The sequence below is a fragment of the Anas acuta genome, chromosome 5, assembly GCF_963932015.1.
Source record: "Anas acuta chromosome 5, bAnaAcu1.1, whole genome shotgun sequence".
NCBI classification, from domain to species: domain Eukaryota; kingdom Metazoa; phylum Chordata; class Aves; order Anseriformes; family Anatidae; genus Anas; species Anas acuta.
The window spans coordinates 34,511,867-34,527,524 of NC_088983.1; the positions used below are offsets into that span (position 1 = coordinate 34,511,867).

Here is a 15,658-nt window from a genome sequence, read left to right on the forward strand (position 1 = left end):
GGATAATCCAGGACTAATTCACCAGCAATCAATATTCAGCATCGTGTTTTCTCCCCTTTGCTTTACAAAACATTTGGTAGCTGTTGTTAACTGCAAGGTAGCAAAGGAGCCTAACATTGTAACTGAAACGTTTCCATATGCACTGATGGTTATGTAAACAACAAATGTTGACTTAGTATCTAACTCCAATATTTCTAAGAACATTAAGCTTTATTTTCTATAGCAATGCTAACTGCATCTTTTTCTTCCAACTGTTCTGTTGCTGATATTCCCATATTTAACTACACCATCTATTATGTATCTTTTGACTAGTCAGAGGAATCCTGCTAAGTAAATGTTCTACTTCAGAGAAGTAGCATGTCTGAGCATAGATTTACCCAACAAAAAGACCACAGCATAATATTGCAAAGTGGATGGCCTATTCTTTCATGCCTGTCTGACCTGGTGCGTTGCTCCTTTCTTATACAATGGGAAACCTGCCAAATGAGGGGCTTTGCCCTATGGATGTCTTAAGCATTGCAAATCTGTAGGATGAAAACTAATATTTCAAATGGGATTTTAAGTATCAAGTAGAAGGAGCTGAACTTGAAACAAGTATGGGGCTTTTGCCTATTCACTGCCAGATTTGTACATGTTGTAACTTCTGAAGTATGTTTGTATGGAGCTGAACAAATTTCTGCCTTGCGACTATAAGGCCCTGCAGTTATGCTGACATACATGGAGTGTTCTTGATACATTCCCCTAGTGATGTCTTGTAAAACAAAGTAGCTTAAAAACATCATCCTGCTGTCAGCTACTTCTGACTGGAAGCTACTATTTTTTTTTCTGTAGAATAGCACCTGGAATAGGAGTTTAAGTAGAACTGGTTCCATGCTGTTGTCAACTTGTTTATAACAATAATATTTGATACATGCATATCTGCCAGCCTGGGACCCCAGAGCATTTTTGAAGTGCGGCTGGGTGGCTGAGAGCCTGAGACATCCTCAGATGTCCTTGAGAAACACAAACTGCAACAACTGTCCTCCTGCAAACAGTAGAAATTAATCCCCAAACTTTATAAAAATAAATAAATAAAAAATCCTAGAAGCAGAAGTTGATTTGAGGGGGAAATAAACAGGGTAGTTCTAGGCAGGAAAACAAAAGCTAGCAAGAACAGATAGTGATGTCTCTAACAATCCAAAAATAACTCAATGTCTATACAAATTGGGGCTTCTCTGGAAGCTCTCCTGGGAGAATTTCTGTGCTTGAGATTTCTGGGACAGACTGGACCCTTGCTGGGAACATCTGGCTGATTCTGGACTCCACAATACAGGTCATCTCAGAAAATGAAACTTTGTCTATTATTAGCTACCCTCAATCCTGGACGCAGTTTGGCAAATGCTACACCATATCATAACACTTCACATAACATAGAGGTGTGTATAAAGTCCTTAATCATCAATCCCTACTTGCTTTACTAGTGGCTATTTGTACTGATCTGTAATAAAGTAATGTAAGAAATAAAATCTGTATCCTTGTATATTATGAAATTCTACAAACCTATCTTTGCATACCCACAGGCTATTCAAGAATGGATTATAGCCATCCTTTGAATACTGATTTTCCCTAAAGTGTTATTACTTAATAAGTATTACTCTGTAAGATTCTCAGAGAACTCTTATAAAATAAACACATTATCATAATTATGGTTATAGAGATTGACACAGAGGTAACTTCATTTTTCTTAATGTTTTCTTTCTGTTTGCAGCTAACAACCACAGTGAGTACACTTAATTATTATACTTGCACCTTTCAGGAGTTGACTGTATAGATGCCTTTCTAGCCTTGTGTAGGAAAGGTTAGGTATAGAAGGCTAGTTAATATATTCAGTGAGACTGTAAGAGTCTCATTAGGAATAGATGTATCCATGCTTACATGTATTTTGCCAAGAAAAGCACTTAATACAGTTCTTCCTACCTCATTGTTTTGAGGATGCAGTACATCTTAACTGAATTACTACCACAGTGTTGACATACTGGACTTCTCTGCAGTCTCAAAGCAGTTGAAGTACAACTGTTACCAGCAGCTGATGGAACTGTGTATCTGAAGTGATTTTTTTTAATGATACCTTTGTAATATTGGTTAAAGTGACAACAGCAGCAGCTACACCAAATAAGCTTGAAATTCATTTTTGAAAACAATTTACTAAAATAAACAAGTATGTTTTCATTTTCAGTATAAGTTAAATAACTGCATACATTTTTAGGTCTTTCTAGATGCTTTTGATAGTAAGGCAGCAGCAGTAGGGTGACAGCTAAGACTTTTACAAACAGTCAGTGCAAGGATTTTATATTTTCCAGCAATATACATTTTACCGAATACATTGAAGGTAAACATCATCTTTTATTTGATGCAGCTCAAGCAGAATAGAACTGTAGTGCAATTCCTGCTTATGGGGAAAAAAGTCTATGAAGGATGCTCAAACCATGATTTGTTTACTGGAAGCAGTTGATATAAATTCAGCCATAACTATTTGTGCTTCATTAGAAAAACTCATAGAGGTTAAGAACTAAAACATTATTTGTGAAAGTTCTTCTCTGTAGAACAGTGCTTACTGCAAAATATACAACTTTTCAGATCTCCTTTTGATAGCAAAACTTCCATGTACTAGCATGGAAAAATGTTTCCAGGAGAAATGACTCTTATAGCTTAACACACAGCTTCCTGATGAAGGGGAACTGGCAAATTTGAAATGCTCTTTCCCTTTCTCTACTAAAGAATGAGCCCTGACAAAGGAGAACATATATTGTGTTAAAAGCTATCGTGGCTCAAAATCAAAACTGGCCCCTAGACAGGTTTATCAGTTCAGTACCCGTGTACTCTATTCCAGTTTATTCAATATGGCCTTAACAGACTGTACGACTACTAGAGCGGAGTACTCTGAACATCTCCTTCACCAGTCTTGCTTCAGGTCAGTGAAGCAGGTGCCTCAGTCACTAACTCTTCTTATCAGGGATACACAGGATCAGAACAATGATCACGCAAACTTCTTCTTTGTAGCTGTAAAGCGTTCCATGTACTAAAAAAAAAAAATCAGAAATTATTAATACACAGTTCATAACTATTGAAAGAAGCTACATTTCTGCTTCAGACTCGAAAGCACTCTGCACCTAAAGCATACTTTATTTCATAGATGCAACTGTTAGTGTTGTAAATAAAAAACAAGTTTTCTGCCATTTGCTATAATTGATTCATACTCTAGAATGCAAGTCCATATGGTGCAGAAGTCAAATCTGACGTGTTAAGGATAAACTGATGTTGAACCCTTAAGACTGCAGTATGACTGGAAGTCTCCTTTTTTAATCCTGCTTTCCCATCTCATCAAAGGAAAGACTTCCTGCAACACACCTCTCATTATTAGCTACCCTTCAAAAGATGCTGATGAAAGAACAGAGAATCCTGTAAGAAAGGTAGTATTTGACAAATTCTTGAAATTCTTTTTCAGATGTTAAGAATTCAATACAAGTGACAATATCAATAGACTGTGTATGCTTTCATTCACCAACATAACAGCTATCTAAGAATTCTGAGGAGGTACTGGATAAGGACTTCACCAGAAATTTCTTTAATAAAAAATAATCATACAAACCTTGTCATAACCCTCCAGTTCTCTAAGTTTCTTGATTTCAAAGAGGTTTCCTTCAACTGCAAGCAGTGAGATCTGGGAATCGCTGAGGATGCTTTGAGGAAGCATGCTGAGTTCTAAGCAGTTTTCTTCTAAACGCAAGACTTTGAGGCGTGGACAGTGGGAGATCTGCACTGAGATCTGAGAAATCTGGTAGAAATAAATTTAAGACAGAGAAAAGTCAGATGGGATTAAAATGTTAGTTATCCGTGACTACTTAAAGTGATCGGTGTTTCAACCTAATACGGAATGATTGTCATACTGTAAATCTATATTATGTTAACAGTAACTACTTAACAGTGTGTAAGAAGCAATAGTAATGGTAAAAAGTCCAAGTAACCTTCTATTTTTTTGTGATGACAGGCAATCTACACCTCAGTTTATCAGATTCCTACTCAATAACTGTTCAAATACTTTCTGTATGATTAAAGTCAGTATTTCTTAGTCAAATCAGGCAGTTGGACATTTCAGACCATAAATTCTAGTTATGATCCTTCATTTCTACTGTGTGAAAGAGATATGTCTTTCAGCTATAAAGTTTTGATAATGTCAGCTTAGACTTAGTATGACCACAAAACATAATATAAATGGCTCTGTCCCAAATCCACATGCTATCTCAGTTACCAGACCTGGTTCTGATTCAAATTGAGTTCAATAGCTTGCAATTCTCCCACAGTGTCAGGTACATTTTGGATCTGGTTTTTGGAAAGATCTACCACATCCAAGTGACGAAGACCACAGAGTTGTGTCGGCACAGTCCGAAGCTGGTTTCCAGAAAGATTCAGGGTTTTGAGAGCTGAAAGTTGTCCAAACGCAGCTGGTAGCTGCCTCAAGTGATTGCCATTCAAATGCAGTGTTTCCAGTTTTTTCAGTTTACACAGCTCCTCAGGCAGAGCAGCTAGAAGTAAATCACAGAACAAAGGGAATGACCTAAACAAAGAACAGTAAAATTCCATACCCATTTATGTCAAATGGGCTTCTGCGTGGAAGTTTTTCCCACAGGATTCTTCCATGTTTTCCAGTGAAGGCACAAATCCTTACACAGAAACAGAAGCCCACTGACAACACATGGTTTCTAAATGTCTTCCATAAATATCTCAAAAATAATCATAATCTGCAAACGACAATCTTCAAACCTCTAGCTGAAAACACTACTCTGAGAGAATTTTACACCATCAGCTACGCCCTTTACTAACCACTTTGCCAATGTATTCTATGACATTTGCCACACCATACAATTTACAGCTTCGGGTCTCCTGCAGCCCTTTACAGGTATTACTCAACTCACTCAGAAGTTCTCAATCAATCTGTAACATATCAGATAAGTCTCACTAGGTAAACTCTCCTAGGGTTCATCCATCCCTCATTCTGTCTACACACATCTGTAACACTCCTAAGCTGCACTACGGAAACAAATTTGTAAATGATATTTGTTTTTCAAACAGGCAATTAATACACAGTGAACACATAACAACAGTTAGCTTCTTCATCTCATCCTCATTTTTCCATAAAGAGTCAAGAAATGTATTTCTCATCCAAAAGACAGCATCTCTCATAGCATAAAGTTACCTCAATATTTTTGAACTTCCACTGATGTTTGTCCAAGAGAAGCAGCAACAACCATTCAATGGCCAACCTTTTCTACAGACCATCTTAATTGCCTGTTCTTTATGCAAGTACTAAACCATCTGACACTTAAACTTTCAGATCAGACAAGTCACAGCACACAAACCATATGGTTTTAAGTACTTACATGTCATTGTTAAACCGATAATACAACTAAGCTGGCAACTACTTTTGGAGAATTTATGATTTGTTGTTTGTTTTTTTTTTTTCCTGTACATGAATTCCAAAGATTTCAGTTTAGGTGACTAAACTTCCCATTTACATCCTGTGAGAGTTAAATCATTACATTTAGTTTTTGATCAAAGAAGTCATAGACTTTAAAAAATCTGTGGAGATAATAATTAGCAGGCATACTCAGTTTGTTGTTGTTTAGAACAAGGCTCTTCAAAAAGGAAAACTTTCCAATGAGTGGTGGCAAGAGCTCTATTTTGTTGTTTGACAAATCTATTGTCCTTAAGTTGCTCGTTAGCTTCTGCAGATCTTCAGGAAACTAGGAGAGAGGAAAAAAAAAAAAAGATCATCTAAATACTTGATACAACTTCAAATGTTCATGTTACGTAGCTCTGAAATTTTAAGTGAAATATATATTACATGCTGTATAATATGTATCACAATGTCCAATTGTCATAGTTTGCAACTAAGTTTACAGATTTTTAACAAAAAAAAAATCTGTATTTTTAATACTTTTTTTCTCAGGAAAGGGAAAAAGATATAAAGGAGACAGTCTAACATCCAGAAAGAGTACTTTTAATCCAAATAATTTTAAAAAAGGAGAAGGAAGTATAGACTATTCATGACTACAGCTAAATACAGCAAAAATATCTAAGCATGACAAATTGTGGACTATCTTTCTAGAAAATAATACAGTTATAAAATTTACATTTTGTCCCAATTTACATTTTGTTTCTAGCCTTTCTTTTTTTTAAAGCACAACATTGTAACTAATACTTCTTTAACATGCATTCACTCTAAAGCATAAGATCAGAAGCATGCAAGTGTCCTGAGAAGACAATGCAAGCAAAATTCTTCTCTGCCAAAAAGAAAAAAAATATTGAAATACGATTGATCACTATTTATGTGAAACATGCGTATGCAGTGCTTTATGACAACAATGAGGGGAGAATTTGCCTCCAGATGTGTCAGTCATACAAACAAATAGCCAGGATTCTATTACAGTTGCATTACCTCTGTAAGTCCCTTTCCTGTTAGCTGAAACACACCGGTTTTCTGTGCCGTTTCCAGGTGGGCTTTTAATGCACTATTTCCCATCCTCACACTTCCTTGTCAAGCGTACAGAGTTTGTCTGAGCGATGGTTTCAGCCAGTTTTTCTGTTGTTCTGTGCTGGAGGACTGCAATAGAAATTCTGTTATAAAGCAAATGTAAAAAGTCATTTTATGCATAGTGTCACTAAAAGCTTCTCAATACACCGAACCATTTTGCTGCTGCATTGTCACCTCTCTAAAATTTTGGATAAGTATTTACCCAGCTTAAGATGCATTCTTTATTGCAGCCTGCACATTGAAATAATGCAATAAATGTGGTTAGAACTACAGGGACAACTTTATAGTTCCCACGTTTCTGCTCTCCTGGGGCCCAGTTATGTAAGGCTGTTGTTTATGGAGACTCTCCGTGATTTCAGTGGCATCTACCAGGACAGCGCTGCTTTTTATCCGACAGTTTCGTTCAGTTTCTTGGAAGCACTCAGCGACAGGGCTCCTTTCTCGTCCTTCTCCCTGCAGTCACTGCCATCCCTCTCCTGTCACAGCAGCAGAGCTCAAGGAGCTCCAGGCCGGCGGATTAGCAGGGGCAGAGCCAGCAACCCCCGCTCCCCCGGCCTCACCCCTCCTGCTCCCGGGGGCTGCCCGACCCCAGCTCCCCAAGTCCGGCGGCTCGGGAAGCCCCCGCACCAGCACCTACCGACCCTGGCGGAGGCAGAGAGGGAGGGAGCCGCCTCCGCCGCGCCTCCCCGGCTCCCTCAAGCCCCGGGCAGCGGCCGCCCTTTCTCCCCGGCTCCCCGGAACCGGAACGCTGTCAGCGGGGCCGCCACGCCCGGCATGGCGCCCGCCCGCCGCTCCCAGCCGCCTCCTCCTGCATCCGGCCGCTATGGCGGAACGGCGCCGCTCGGTTTCCGCGGCAACGGCGGCCGCTAGCCCCGGGCCCTGCGGAGGAGTCTCCAGCCCCGGGCCCTGCGGAGCGGGGTCGCGGGAGCGGGGGGCGGCGGGGGCCGCCAGGGCGCGGAGAGCCGCCGCGGCCGGCCCCAGCCCCTGGGAGTCCGAGGGGCCCACGGCGGCGGCGGCCTTGCTGGCCGAGTGCTTGGCCGAGGGCTTCGTCACGCAGGTGCGGGGCCCGGTTATCGGGAGCAAGCCCCCCGCCTCTGTCCGCAGAAAGGGGGGCGTTCTGCCGCGGAGGTTTTGTCCGTGTGGAGCCTAAAAGCAGCTGTGGGGATTTACAAGCTGGTGTTTTATCTGCTACGGGTCTGGCTGCGTGGCTTGGAATAATGGTTGTGGTGAAAGTGCTGAAGCGCGCTGCCGTGCTGATATTGAGAGCTTGCCTGGTGCCTTCTGGCTGCTGACTGACCTTCTTGTTGCCTTGCTTTCACAGGAGACTTTGGATTCAGCCTGCCAAAATATCACATGCTTTGCCAAATTCACTGAGAGGGAAAAAATTGCGAAGATTCGGGCAGAAATCAATGAGGTACAGCCTTTACTTCTGTCAGCGTACTCTTGACACTTCGTACTCAAAGATAATACATTTTACCCCATGAGGCAGCGAACTGAAATATGCCATTGTTTCATGTTTTTGTTTTGTTTTTGTGTGTGTGTGTGGGGGGGGGGGGGGGGGGGGGGGCTTGTTCTTGTTTTTTGTAACATTTTACCTGTTAAACAGTTGGCAGCTTTTTCCCAGTGGACTCAGTTGCCATAAAGCCAAGAACAACACGATTAAATAAGTTTTCAGTGTAATCGCAGAGATGTAGTAGTTTGCATCTTTGACTGAAGCATTACCTAAAGCTTTCTGAAGAAATGGAAGAACAAATAAGAGTTTGTAGTTCATTTATATTACAAAAGTATTTTTTTTTTAGTCTCTGGATCATTTTGTTGGTTACCTCAGTCATTTCCTACTGTCTGAAATTGGTGGTTGATTTGCATTTTATGTTGATGTTTTCTGAGCATTTGCTCACTAGCGTAAGCTCCAGCAGCTACAAAGTGTTACTGCAAAATTCAAATTCACACAATTTAATTTTTTGGAGAATGAGTAAGTGGGCATCACCCTGTAGCAGAAGGAAGGAATAGTTTACGGCTCCTGGTGAGGTGGATGTTTTGCTGCCTTTGTTGGAAGGTTATACTTACAAATTCTTTCTTGGACAAATGTTTGACATGCTGTCAGTGAAAGAGGTTAATTTTTGTCTCCTTTCAAGGAAGGCAAAGCAACAGCTCTGTGTCTTGAAAAACTATGTCGTTCTGTTTTGTACTTTCCTCAATCTTCTCCTGTCTAGCCAAAATGCTCACAACTTTAAGCCACAGGAGTAAGTGTGCTGCTCTTGTGCTCATTTGTCTTTGAAAAGAATTAAAGCTAAGAGGTTAACCTGAGAGGTTGGTTCTTCCTCAGCTTAAAACAATTAATATCACAAAACAGTGTTTGCCAAAAGGAGGAGATGGAAGCTTTGAGAGGTACTTTTGCAGGATATAGGCTATGAAACTGCTTTGTAGGACATGTGAGCATCTGTGTTTTAAGAATGAATTGCAGGATCGGTCTCTTGCAGCACAAGTACCCAATAAATCACCAAAATGTTTTTTTTTGTATGTGTGGTTTTGTTTTTTTATGTTTCTTCCTATTAACCAACAAAAAAGGCACACACCTTGAGGGAAATTGGTAGTATGCTCTTACGCATGTGGCTACTCTCACAAGTGCACTGTCCCTCTTCTTACCTCTCCTTCCCTCTTACCTTCTCCCTGCCCCAAGAGGGACAGCAATATTTGGTTAAGTACATTAAAAATTCATTTTCATTTTGATTTTTATTCTTGTAGAAGAAACTGGAAACTGAGATTCTGCAGTTGGAGAGAGAGACAGCAGACATTGTTCACCCTTTTTACTTAGGTAAGTTTTCTATGTATCATAGAAAAAAAGAAAAAAATAATTTTAAATGACTGCATTAGCAGATTTTTTCATTTAAGTACATCGCACTTCTAGAAATCATTGCAGCTGTTTCCACTGCATAGCTTGTTAGAGGTGGCAAGTATATTATTAACCTTCCTCAAAAGAATGTTTGCGTAATATATGGACTTAATCGGAAGGACATGAAGTAGAATCTCTGTGATTCTAGTTTGCTAATACTGCATTATGCTAGTGAAGTACACTGTAATATTTCAATCTTATGGCATAGTTCTAAGAAGTGGGTTTCATCTCTTCCAGACAGTTTACTCAGAACTATAGATGATGTAAGACAGTTAACAAAGCTGTATCTAAAACATATGTATGACTTCAAAAGTACATAGGACTTTTTTTTAGGTGTGTATTGATGTTAAGTCCTACAGAATCAACACAAGTCATTCTGACTAATGATATCTTTCCTGAGTGTACACTATCCTGAGTGATAGATCAGACTTTTACTTCCTTTCTAAACAAGAAACTTTGTTCTTGTTCTAGCAGGACAACAGCTTCAATTTTGCAATTCTATTTTACAGACAAAAAATGCCAGATATTGCAAGATATGAACAGACACTTGGAAGCAGTACTGAAAGAGAAGAAGAAACTCAGGAAGAGGCTGATGAAGCCCATATGTCAAGAGAACCTTCCTGTTAAGGCTGAATACCACAAGTAGGCATACAAAAAATAATGGTTCTTTCTTTGAGTCCAAATTAATTTGAGCTAATTATATTTTAGGAAAAATCAGATGCTTTCATTCACTTTTCTCTAGAGAATAGAAACAAAAAGTGATAGTGAAACCTCCTCTAAAAGGTAGAAGTTTGCTTATTGCTAATTTCATGGAAGCATAAATTTTTTAATGAATATTTGCCTAATTGGTTGGTCTTGCCTTCTGAAGACTACACAATTGATTATGTGTCTTTTTAAATGGATTTGTTAAATCCTTGATTCCTTTTGCTTCTCTGTAGGTAGGAATCACTACTGTAGCTTTTGGTGTCTTCTTTCCACTATGACTTGCTCAGAATAAGCGTGTGGGTGATTCCCAGAGATCCTTAGTAAATGTTTAAAAAATAGTGTTTCTCATGCTCTAAAAATCTAGTCCAGTTACAGAATTATGCACTTCAATAACTCCTGCCCTACTTGTTGTTGAGAACCATAAAAAAATTGTAATTGCACTTAAGTTCATTAGATGACTAGGAACTCTATAAAAATAGAGAAGAGGACTAAGGAAACCCATAGTGGGAAAGAAAGGAACACTTGAAAGTATTAGGTTCTGTGTTGTTTGCACAACTTTTGAGCTCATTCTTGGCTACAGGTACGTAGTAGAGTTGTTGACTGAGGCTGTGTCTTTCGTTGAGAAGCTTGAAAGTCATTTGCAGAGTGCGAAAAGTATCCCTCAGATACCAACTCTCATGAAGAACGTGGTGAGTAGCAAAAAAAAAAAAAAAAAAGAGCTTCTCAATGCTGTTTAGTTGCTTAGATTATCTTTGTTTCCTGCTAGCTTAACAGCCTGACAGGTTATAGAGATAAAATCTAATTCTCTTCTTCAGGACGTTGCTTTGACAAAAACAGAAGTGCTGGTGACAGACTTGGAGGAGCTGACAGAGCAAATATTGGAATGGAGGGAACTGCAAAAAGGAGTGTATTCTGATGGTATCTGCAATACTGCCGAATTGGACTTTGGCTTATCTTTAACCTAGCACAGCTTTTTTTTTTTTTTTCCTCATATGGGATGGCTATTTGAAAAACTGCAATTTAAGCCTGTGAAAAGTACAACGTAGTTGTGCCTTAATACAGCGGGGATTTTGTAAGTAGTTATATTTATGTTCTGACATTATAGTTCAATTATTATCCATTCTCCAACTATTTAAAAAAACAACAACCTATGAGCAGTAGCTCATAGGAAGGCAGACTACTGAAAAGACTGTTTAAGAGTTCTTTTTTGAAATAGTTGGGCAGGATTCTCTTGGAGCCTGTATCTTCGATGCAATTTTGTTTTGATTTTTCTCATGTGTTTGCTGCAATGTGTCTATTCATTTTTGTAAGTATTTTGATAATACACTGTATTTTGTATGTACCTATAAAACGTCAATAAACGCACTAGATTTTAAGAACCAAGTTTATTGGTCTTCATTTTGTTATGGAATCCCACATTTAAAAAACAAAGAGTGGTTCCAAGTGCTGTGGAAGCATGGACAGGAACCTAACAGTTCAAACCAAGGAATTAAATTAGTTTTAGGTTACAGTTTATTACAGCTATGATGTGGTTGATGGGAGAGCTGGGAATTGACTTGATGATAGTGATAAATACATTCTTCAGTCTTTCCTCTTCTATTGCTTGCCCTGTATCAGTGACCTCCTTAGAATATAACTTTTTCCATGCGTATGACTAACAACTTAGCAACTGTGACTTGTACCAGTTCACAGTCTCAGGAACTTTTATGTTTTGAAAAGATGTGTTCGTAAAATGTTACTGCCAGGACATCTGTAAACCAGGACAGTTGTTGTCTTTCGTGGACACCCTGTTTTGTATTGAAGAAATGGAACAAACATGCAGATATATTGCCTTCTGTTACTGCATTGTCAGTTATCTGAATTCTTCGTTACTACAACGTGTTGATTTCTACTTTTAAAAACGAGCGCTTTATTTTTTGAAAGTAACCACTAGGTGGCTCAGTACCACACAAATTTCACCATAGCTTATGAGAGGTGCATTAAAACAAAGTAAAGTTTAAGGAAGAAATAGTTGATTCTATGTTGAGCACCTTCTGATCAGAGTTACTTGTAATTGCTCAACTCAATATTAAATGTTTGAAATTTTCTAAGAATCATGTTATTAATCTTTCTAGACTACGTTATTCTACAGGGTGTGATGTCAAAGGTATAGCTTAACAATTCTCTAATATAGTATGCAAGTACAGGTGATTTTCCTCTGCTGATTTTCCCCTCTGCTGCTGCTGGGACATGTTAAAAAGACAAATGACTTGAATTAAGTCAAGCAGAGTGTCAGGAGATAGGATGATCTGAGAATATAAACTGGAATTTGAGTCCTGTAAGCATGAATAGGATCCCATTGTGGGATTTGAGCCTGAGGTCCCCTGTGGTTCATTTCATACTTTGGAAATCATGGTCTTCTATGCAATTGCAGAGTAGCTGCAATTTTTACATTCTGTGAAATTGGAAGAAACAAAATCCAGACTTCTGGAATTATGGTCCATTGTCTCTATTGCTGGTTTAATTTCTCTCTCAAATTGTCTTACAATGATTCTTTAGATCAGTCAGGTAAACTAAAGATATTGTAATCTAAGGCTCAGAGATAGGATGAAAACATTTCTAGTTAGGTTATTCATTATAATTCCTTGAAATGAAGATTATTTTATTCTTTTGCCATAGCTAAAGAGTTGAGCATATTTTCTTGTTTTACTCCAATATTGGAAAGCTGTCTGGAGATGGCAGGGTTTAGCTAATGCAATTTGCTATTGACATACTGATTCTTTCTTTAGTGTGACTGAAGGGCTAAATCTGTCGAATCAAACAGTGGTTCACAGCTGGTCATATTTGTTTTAACATCGCTGTGGTGGGTCATGAATTGGGAAAAACAAGTTTGAAGTTTGAAGGATTCATCATGGACTTCATTCTGGAAGGTTTCTGTATTGTACTACTTATCATTTAGATTCCATGTTTCTGGAGCTTAAGTCAAGTCACCTAATGGGGAGGTCTATACTTAAAGTATATATAAATAGTGTAATTAAATGGAAATGTAAGCATAGATTGCTTTATAACATGCTCCTATCTGGTGTAAAAGTACTGTAGCTGAGTATTCAGATGCAGCCAGTTTCTAATATTTAGAAATACCAAGGCCAGAAACAAGTGCAGTAGAAGTAACACCTTTTGTTTTCTTTTGCCAGTCAGAAGTTCCCTAACAGGCCTGCTGTCCGGGTCGTGGCTGACAAATGATATTTGCTCTCACATCTCCTCGGTCATGTTGGTAGCTGACAGGGACACTACTCTAAACGCAAATTGTTCACGTTTTGGTGGGTTTAACATTAAGTGTAAAACCTTTGTCGACGCAACAGATGAAAATTGCATTAAATTGATCTTTCGAGGTTTCAAAGCTGCAGGAGGGCTACCTTTCGCCACTACTCTGCTCGCCAAACCCGGGGAGGGCGGCGTGAGGGCAGCGGGCCCAGGCCTGTGCTCGGGCCGGGCCCGCCCCGGGGGCGAGGCGAGGCGAGGCGGGGCCGGGCGGCTCCGCCCCGGGGCGCGGGGCCGGGGGCGCGATGCGGGGCCGGGGCGCGGGCGGCGGGGCGTGAGGCGAGCCATGGCCAACGTCAAGGTGGCCGTGCGGGTCCGGCCGCTGAGCAAAAGGTGCGTGGGGGCGCCGCGGGGAGGCTCCGTGACAAGCTGTGGGGCGAGGCGGGGCCGGGACGGGGAAGGGGGACGGGAAGGGAGAGCGTCCCTTCGGCGCGCCCAGTGGCTCGGGGGGCTTGCTTGGGGACCCCGAGGCGTCCCTCCTCCTGAGCTCCCCCAGACGGGACGGCTGTCATCCAGCGTGAGGGAGGCTTCTCTTCCTCCTCCCTTGTTGCTGGGATTCCCAGAGCCGGACATTGCCGCTGGCTCTCGGCGCTGCTCCGCTCCCCCCCCCGGCTGCTGGTCTCCGATGGGCAGGGCGGCAGGCAGGCAGGACGGCTTGAGGCAACTCCCCCAAACAAGAAGGTGCCGCAGCACAGCGCGCTGGTGGGCTCTGGATCTAACGTGTGGCTGAAAGCCTGCGGGCTGTGGAAGTTTGGGGAGGAAAGGGAAGGAAAAGGAGATTTTAGTGGGTTGTAATTTACGCCTCCTGTCAGAGGAATGCTGTCGCACTCCGGGCAGCACTGCTCAGAGGGCTGTCCCAGAGACGGGAGGCTGCCTTCTGCTTAGTGGGAGTCCCACGCTGCCTTCCGACTTCAGTGCCTTGTGTGATAAATAACCCTTTCACGGGATGGGGAAAAGGATTCTGGAAGAGGTGCCCAGCCAGCAGTACAGCAGCACGCTTTGCACTTTTAAGGTCTGCTTTGCCTGTGGATTTCTTGCAGGAAGATACCAGAGAATGCTGAATAAAGTAAAATAATGTAAAAACAAATCCCAAACAAACTAAAAAATAACCAGCCAACCAACCAAACAAAATAAAACAAACAAAAAACATGCAAACAAAACAACAACAAAAATACTGCTAGTCTTAAATAATAGAAAAGGGAAAGGTGGAAAGTAATTTACAGGTGTTCAATAAATTTTACCTTTGGCTCAAAACCAACTGATCCAAAAATATTCTAGCTATAATGACATTAAAAAAACAGATGTTCGGGTAATATAATTCTGATCTATAACACAGCTGTGGATAGAACAGATTTTGATAGATAGTGGCATATTTTAAGAAGAGTTGCAGCATGGAATTAAGCCAAGTTTAGCCTTTCATTGCTTAGTGTTGCTTTAATGTTGGAGATATTCGCTGTCTAATCTACTTCAATACTGTTAGTCATTCCTAGCACTGACTGGTTAAATAAATTGCCATTACACGCTCTAGAAATAAACAGCAGTACACAAATGCAAAGTATTAACATTAAAATGCCAATTTTAATGAGATCAAGTTGTTCAGACCATAAGACTCTTGTTTCAGCCTTGCATAGTTCTCTGGAGATTGCAAATACTTCCAAGTTTGACTTGACGATGTATTTCATTGTGCAGCCAATTAGATTTGTTTCTCCCACAATAGCATTTGGCTTTGCATCTCTTTTGGTTTAATGTTTCTTCCCCGATGGGTAGTATTTAACAGTGCATACGTGATTACAGCGTTAAATAGTGCCTGTAACTGTGACAGGTAGGATGTGACAAACAGAAAAACCTTTGATGTAGTCAGCGTGGGCCAGCAGTTTGACAGAGGGTACAGTTTGGGACGGTGGGTGGGAACAGAAACACAGCCTGGTGCACAAGGGTGAAATGAATCTGACACTGAAATGGAAATGTTTGTACAAAGGGGAGAACAGAAACCCAGGGGATAAAATGGGCAGAGACTGTTAAATAATTCCACCTGCTCCATCTGTGGCAACATAACTGGTGGGATAGGCAGGCAGAGACCAGTCCTGTGGTATTTGGCCCCAAAGGCAATTGCTGTTTATTCACTGCATTGTGTTGCCACAGCTGAGGTCAGCATTCATTGTGGCTTTTAATTTTTCATAATGGCGAAG

At 40.5% G+C, this 15,658-nt stretch overlaps 3 protein-coding genes across 7 annotated transcripts in view; 2 read left to right on the forward strand and 1 right to left on the reverse strand.

Moving 5' to 3' along the window:
* Positions 1-2,163: 2,163 nt before the first annotated feature.
* LRRC57 (leucine rich repeat containing 57) lies at positions 2,164-7,360 on the reverse strand. Of its 3 annotated transcripts, none has more exons than XM_068683991.1 (6): positions 7,209-7,360; positions 6,476-6,640; positions 5,645-5,780; positions 4,294-4,562; positions 3,629-3,814; positions 2,363-3,058 (listed from the first exon to the last, which is right to left on the reverse strand). In XM_068683991.1, the coding sequence occupies exons 2-6, from the start codon at positions 6,557-6,559 to the stop codon at positions 3,017-3,019; spliced, it is 717 nt and encodes a 238-aa protein (XP_068540092.1). In that variant the 5' UTR covers positions 6,560-6,640; positions 7,209-7,360; the 3' UTR covers positions 2,363-3,016. The 3 variants fall into 3 exon arrangements, with proteins under 3 accessions (XP_068540094.1, XP_068540092.1, XP_068540093.1); XM_068683992.1 differs by having other exon boundaries at positions 6,476-6,654; positions 7,209-7,346; XM_068683993.1 differs by lacking the exons at positions 6,476-6,640; positions 7,209-7,360 and adding an exon at positions 5,418-5,555 and having other exon boundaries at positions 2,164-3,058; positions 5,645-5,782.
* Positions 7,361-7,394: 34 nt separating this feature from the next.
* HAUS2 (HAUS augmin like complex subunit 2) lies at positions 7,395-11,552 on the forward strand. Of its 2 annotated transcripts, none has more exons than XM_068683988.1 (6): positions 7,395-7,628; positions 7,893-7,985; positions 9,317-9,386; positions 9,974-10,106; positions 10,750-10,858; positions 10,985-11,552. In XM_068683988.1, the coding sequence occupies exons 1-6, from the start codon at positions 7,395-7,397 to the stop codon at positions 11,132-11,134; spliced, it is 789 nt and encodes a 262-aa protein (XP_068540089.1). In that variant the 3' UTR covers positions 11,135-11,552. The 2 variants fall into 2 exon arrangements, with proteins under 2 accessions (XP_068540089.1, XP_068540090.1); XM_068683989.1 differs by lacking the exon at positions 7,395-7,628 and adding an exon at positions 7,635-7,791.
* A 2,130-nt stretch (positions 11,553-13,682) lies between these two features.
* STARD9 (StAR related lipid transfer domain containing 9) overlaps positions 13,683-15,658 on the forward strand; it is a 107,208-nt gene continuing 105,232 nt past the window's right edge. For both annotated transcript variants that reach the window (XM_068683997.1, XM_068684002.1), the window contains exon 1: positions 13,683-13,802. In XM_068683997.1, the coding sequence (XP_068540098.1) occupies positions 13,756-13,802 (47 nt within the window). In that variant the 5' untranslated portion in view covers positions 13,683-13,755. The remainder of the gene's footprint in view (positions 13,803-15,658) is intronic.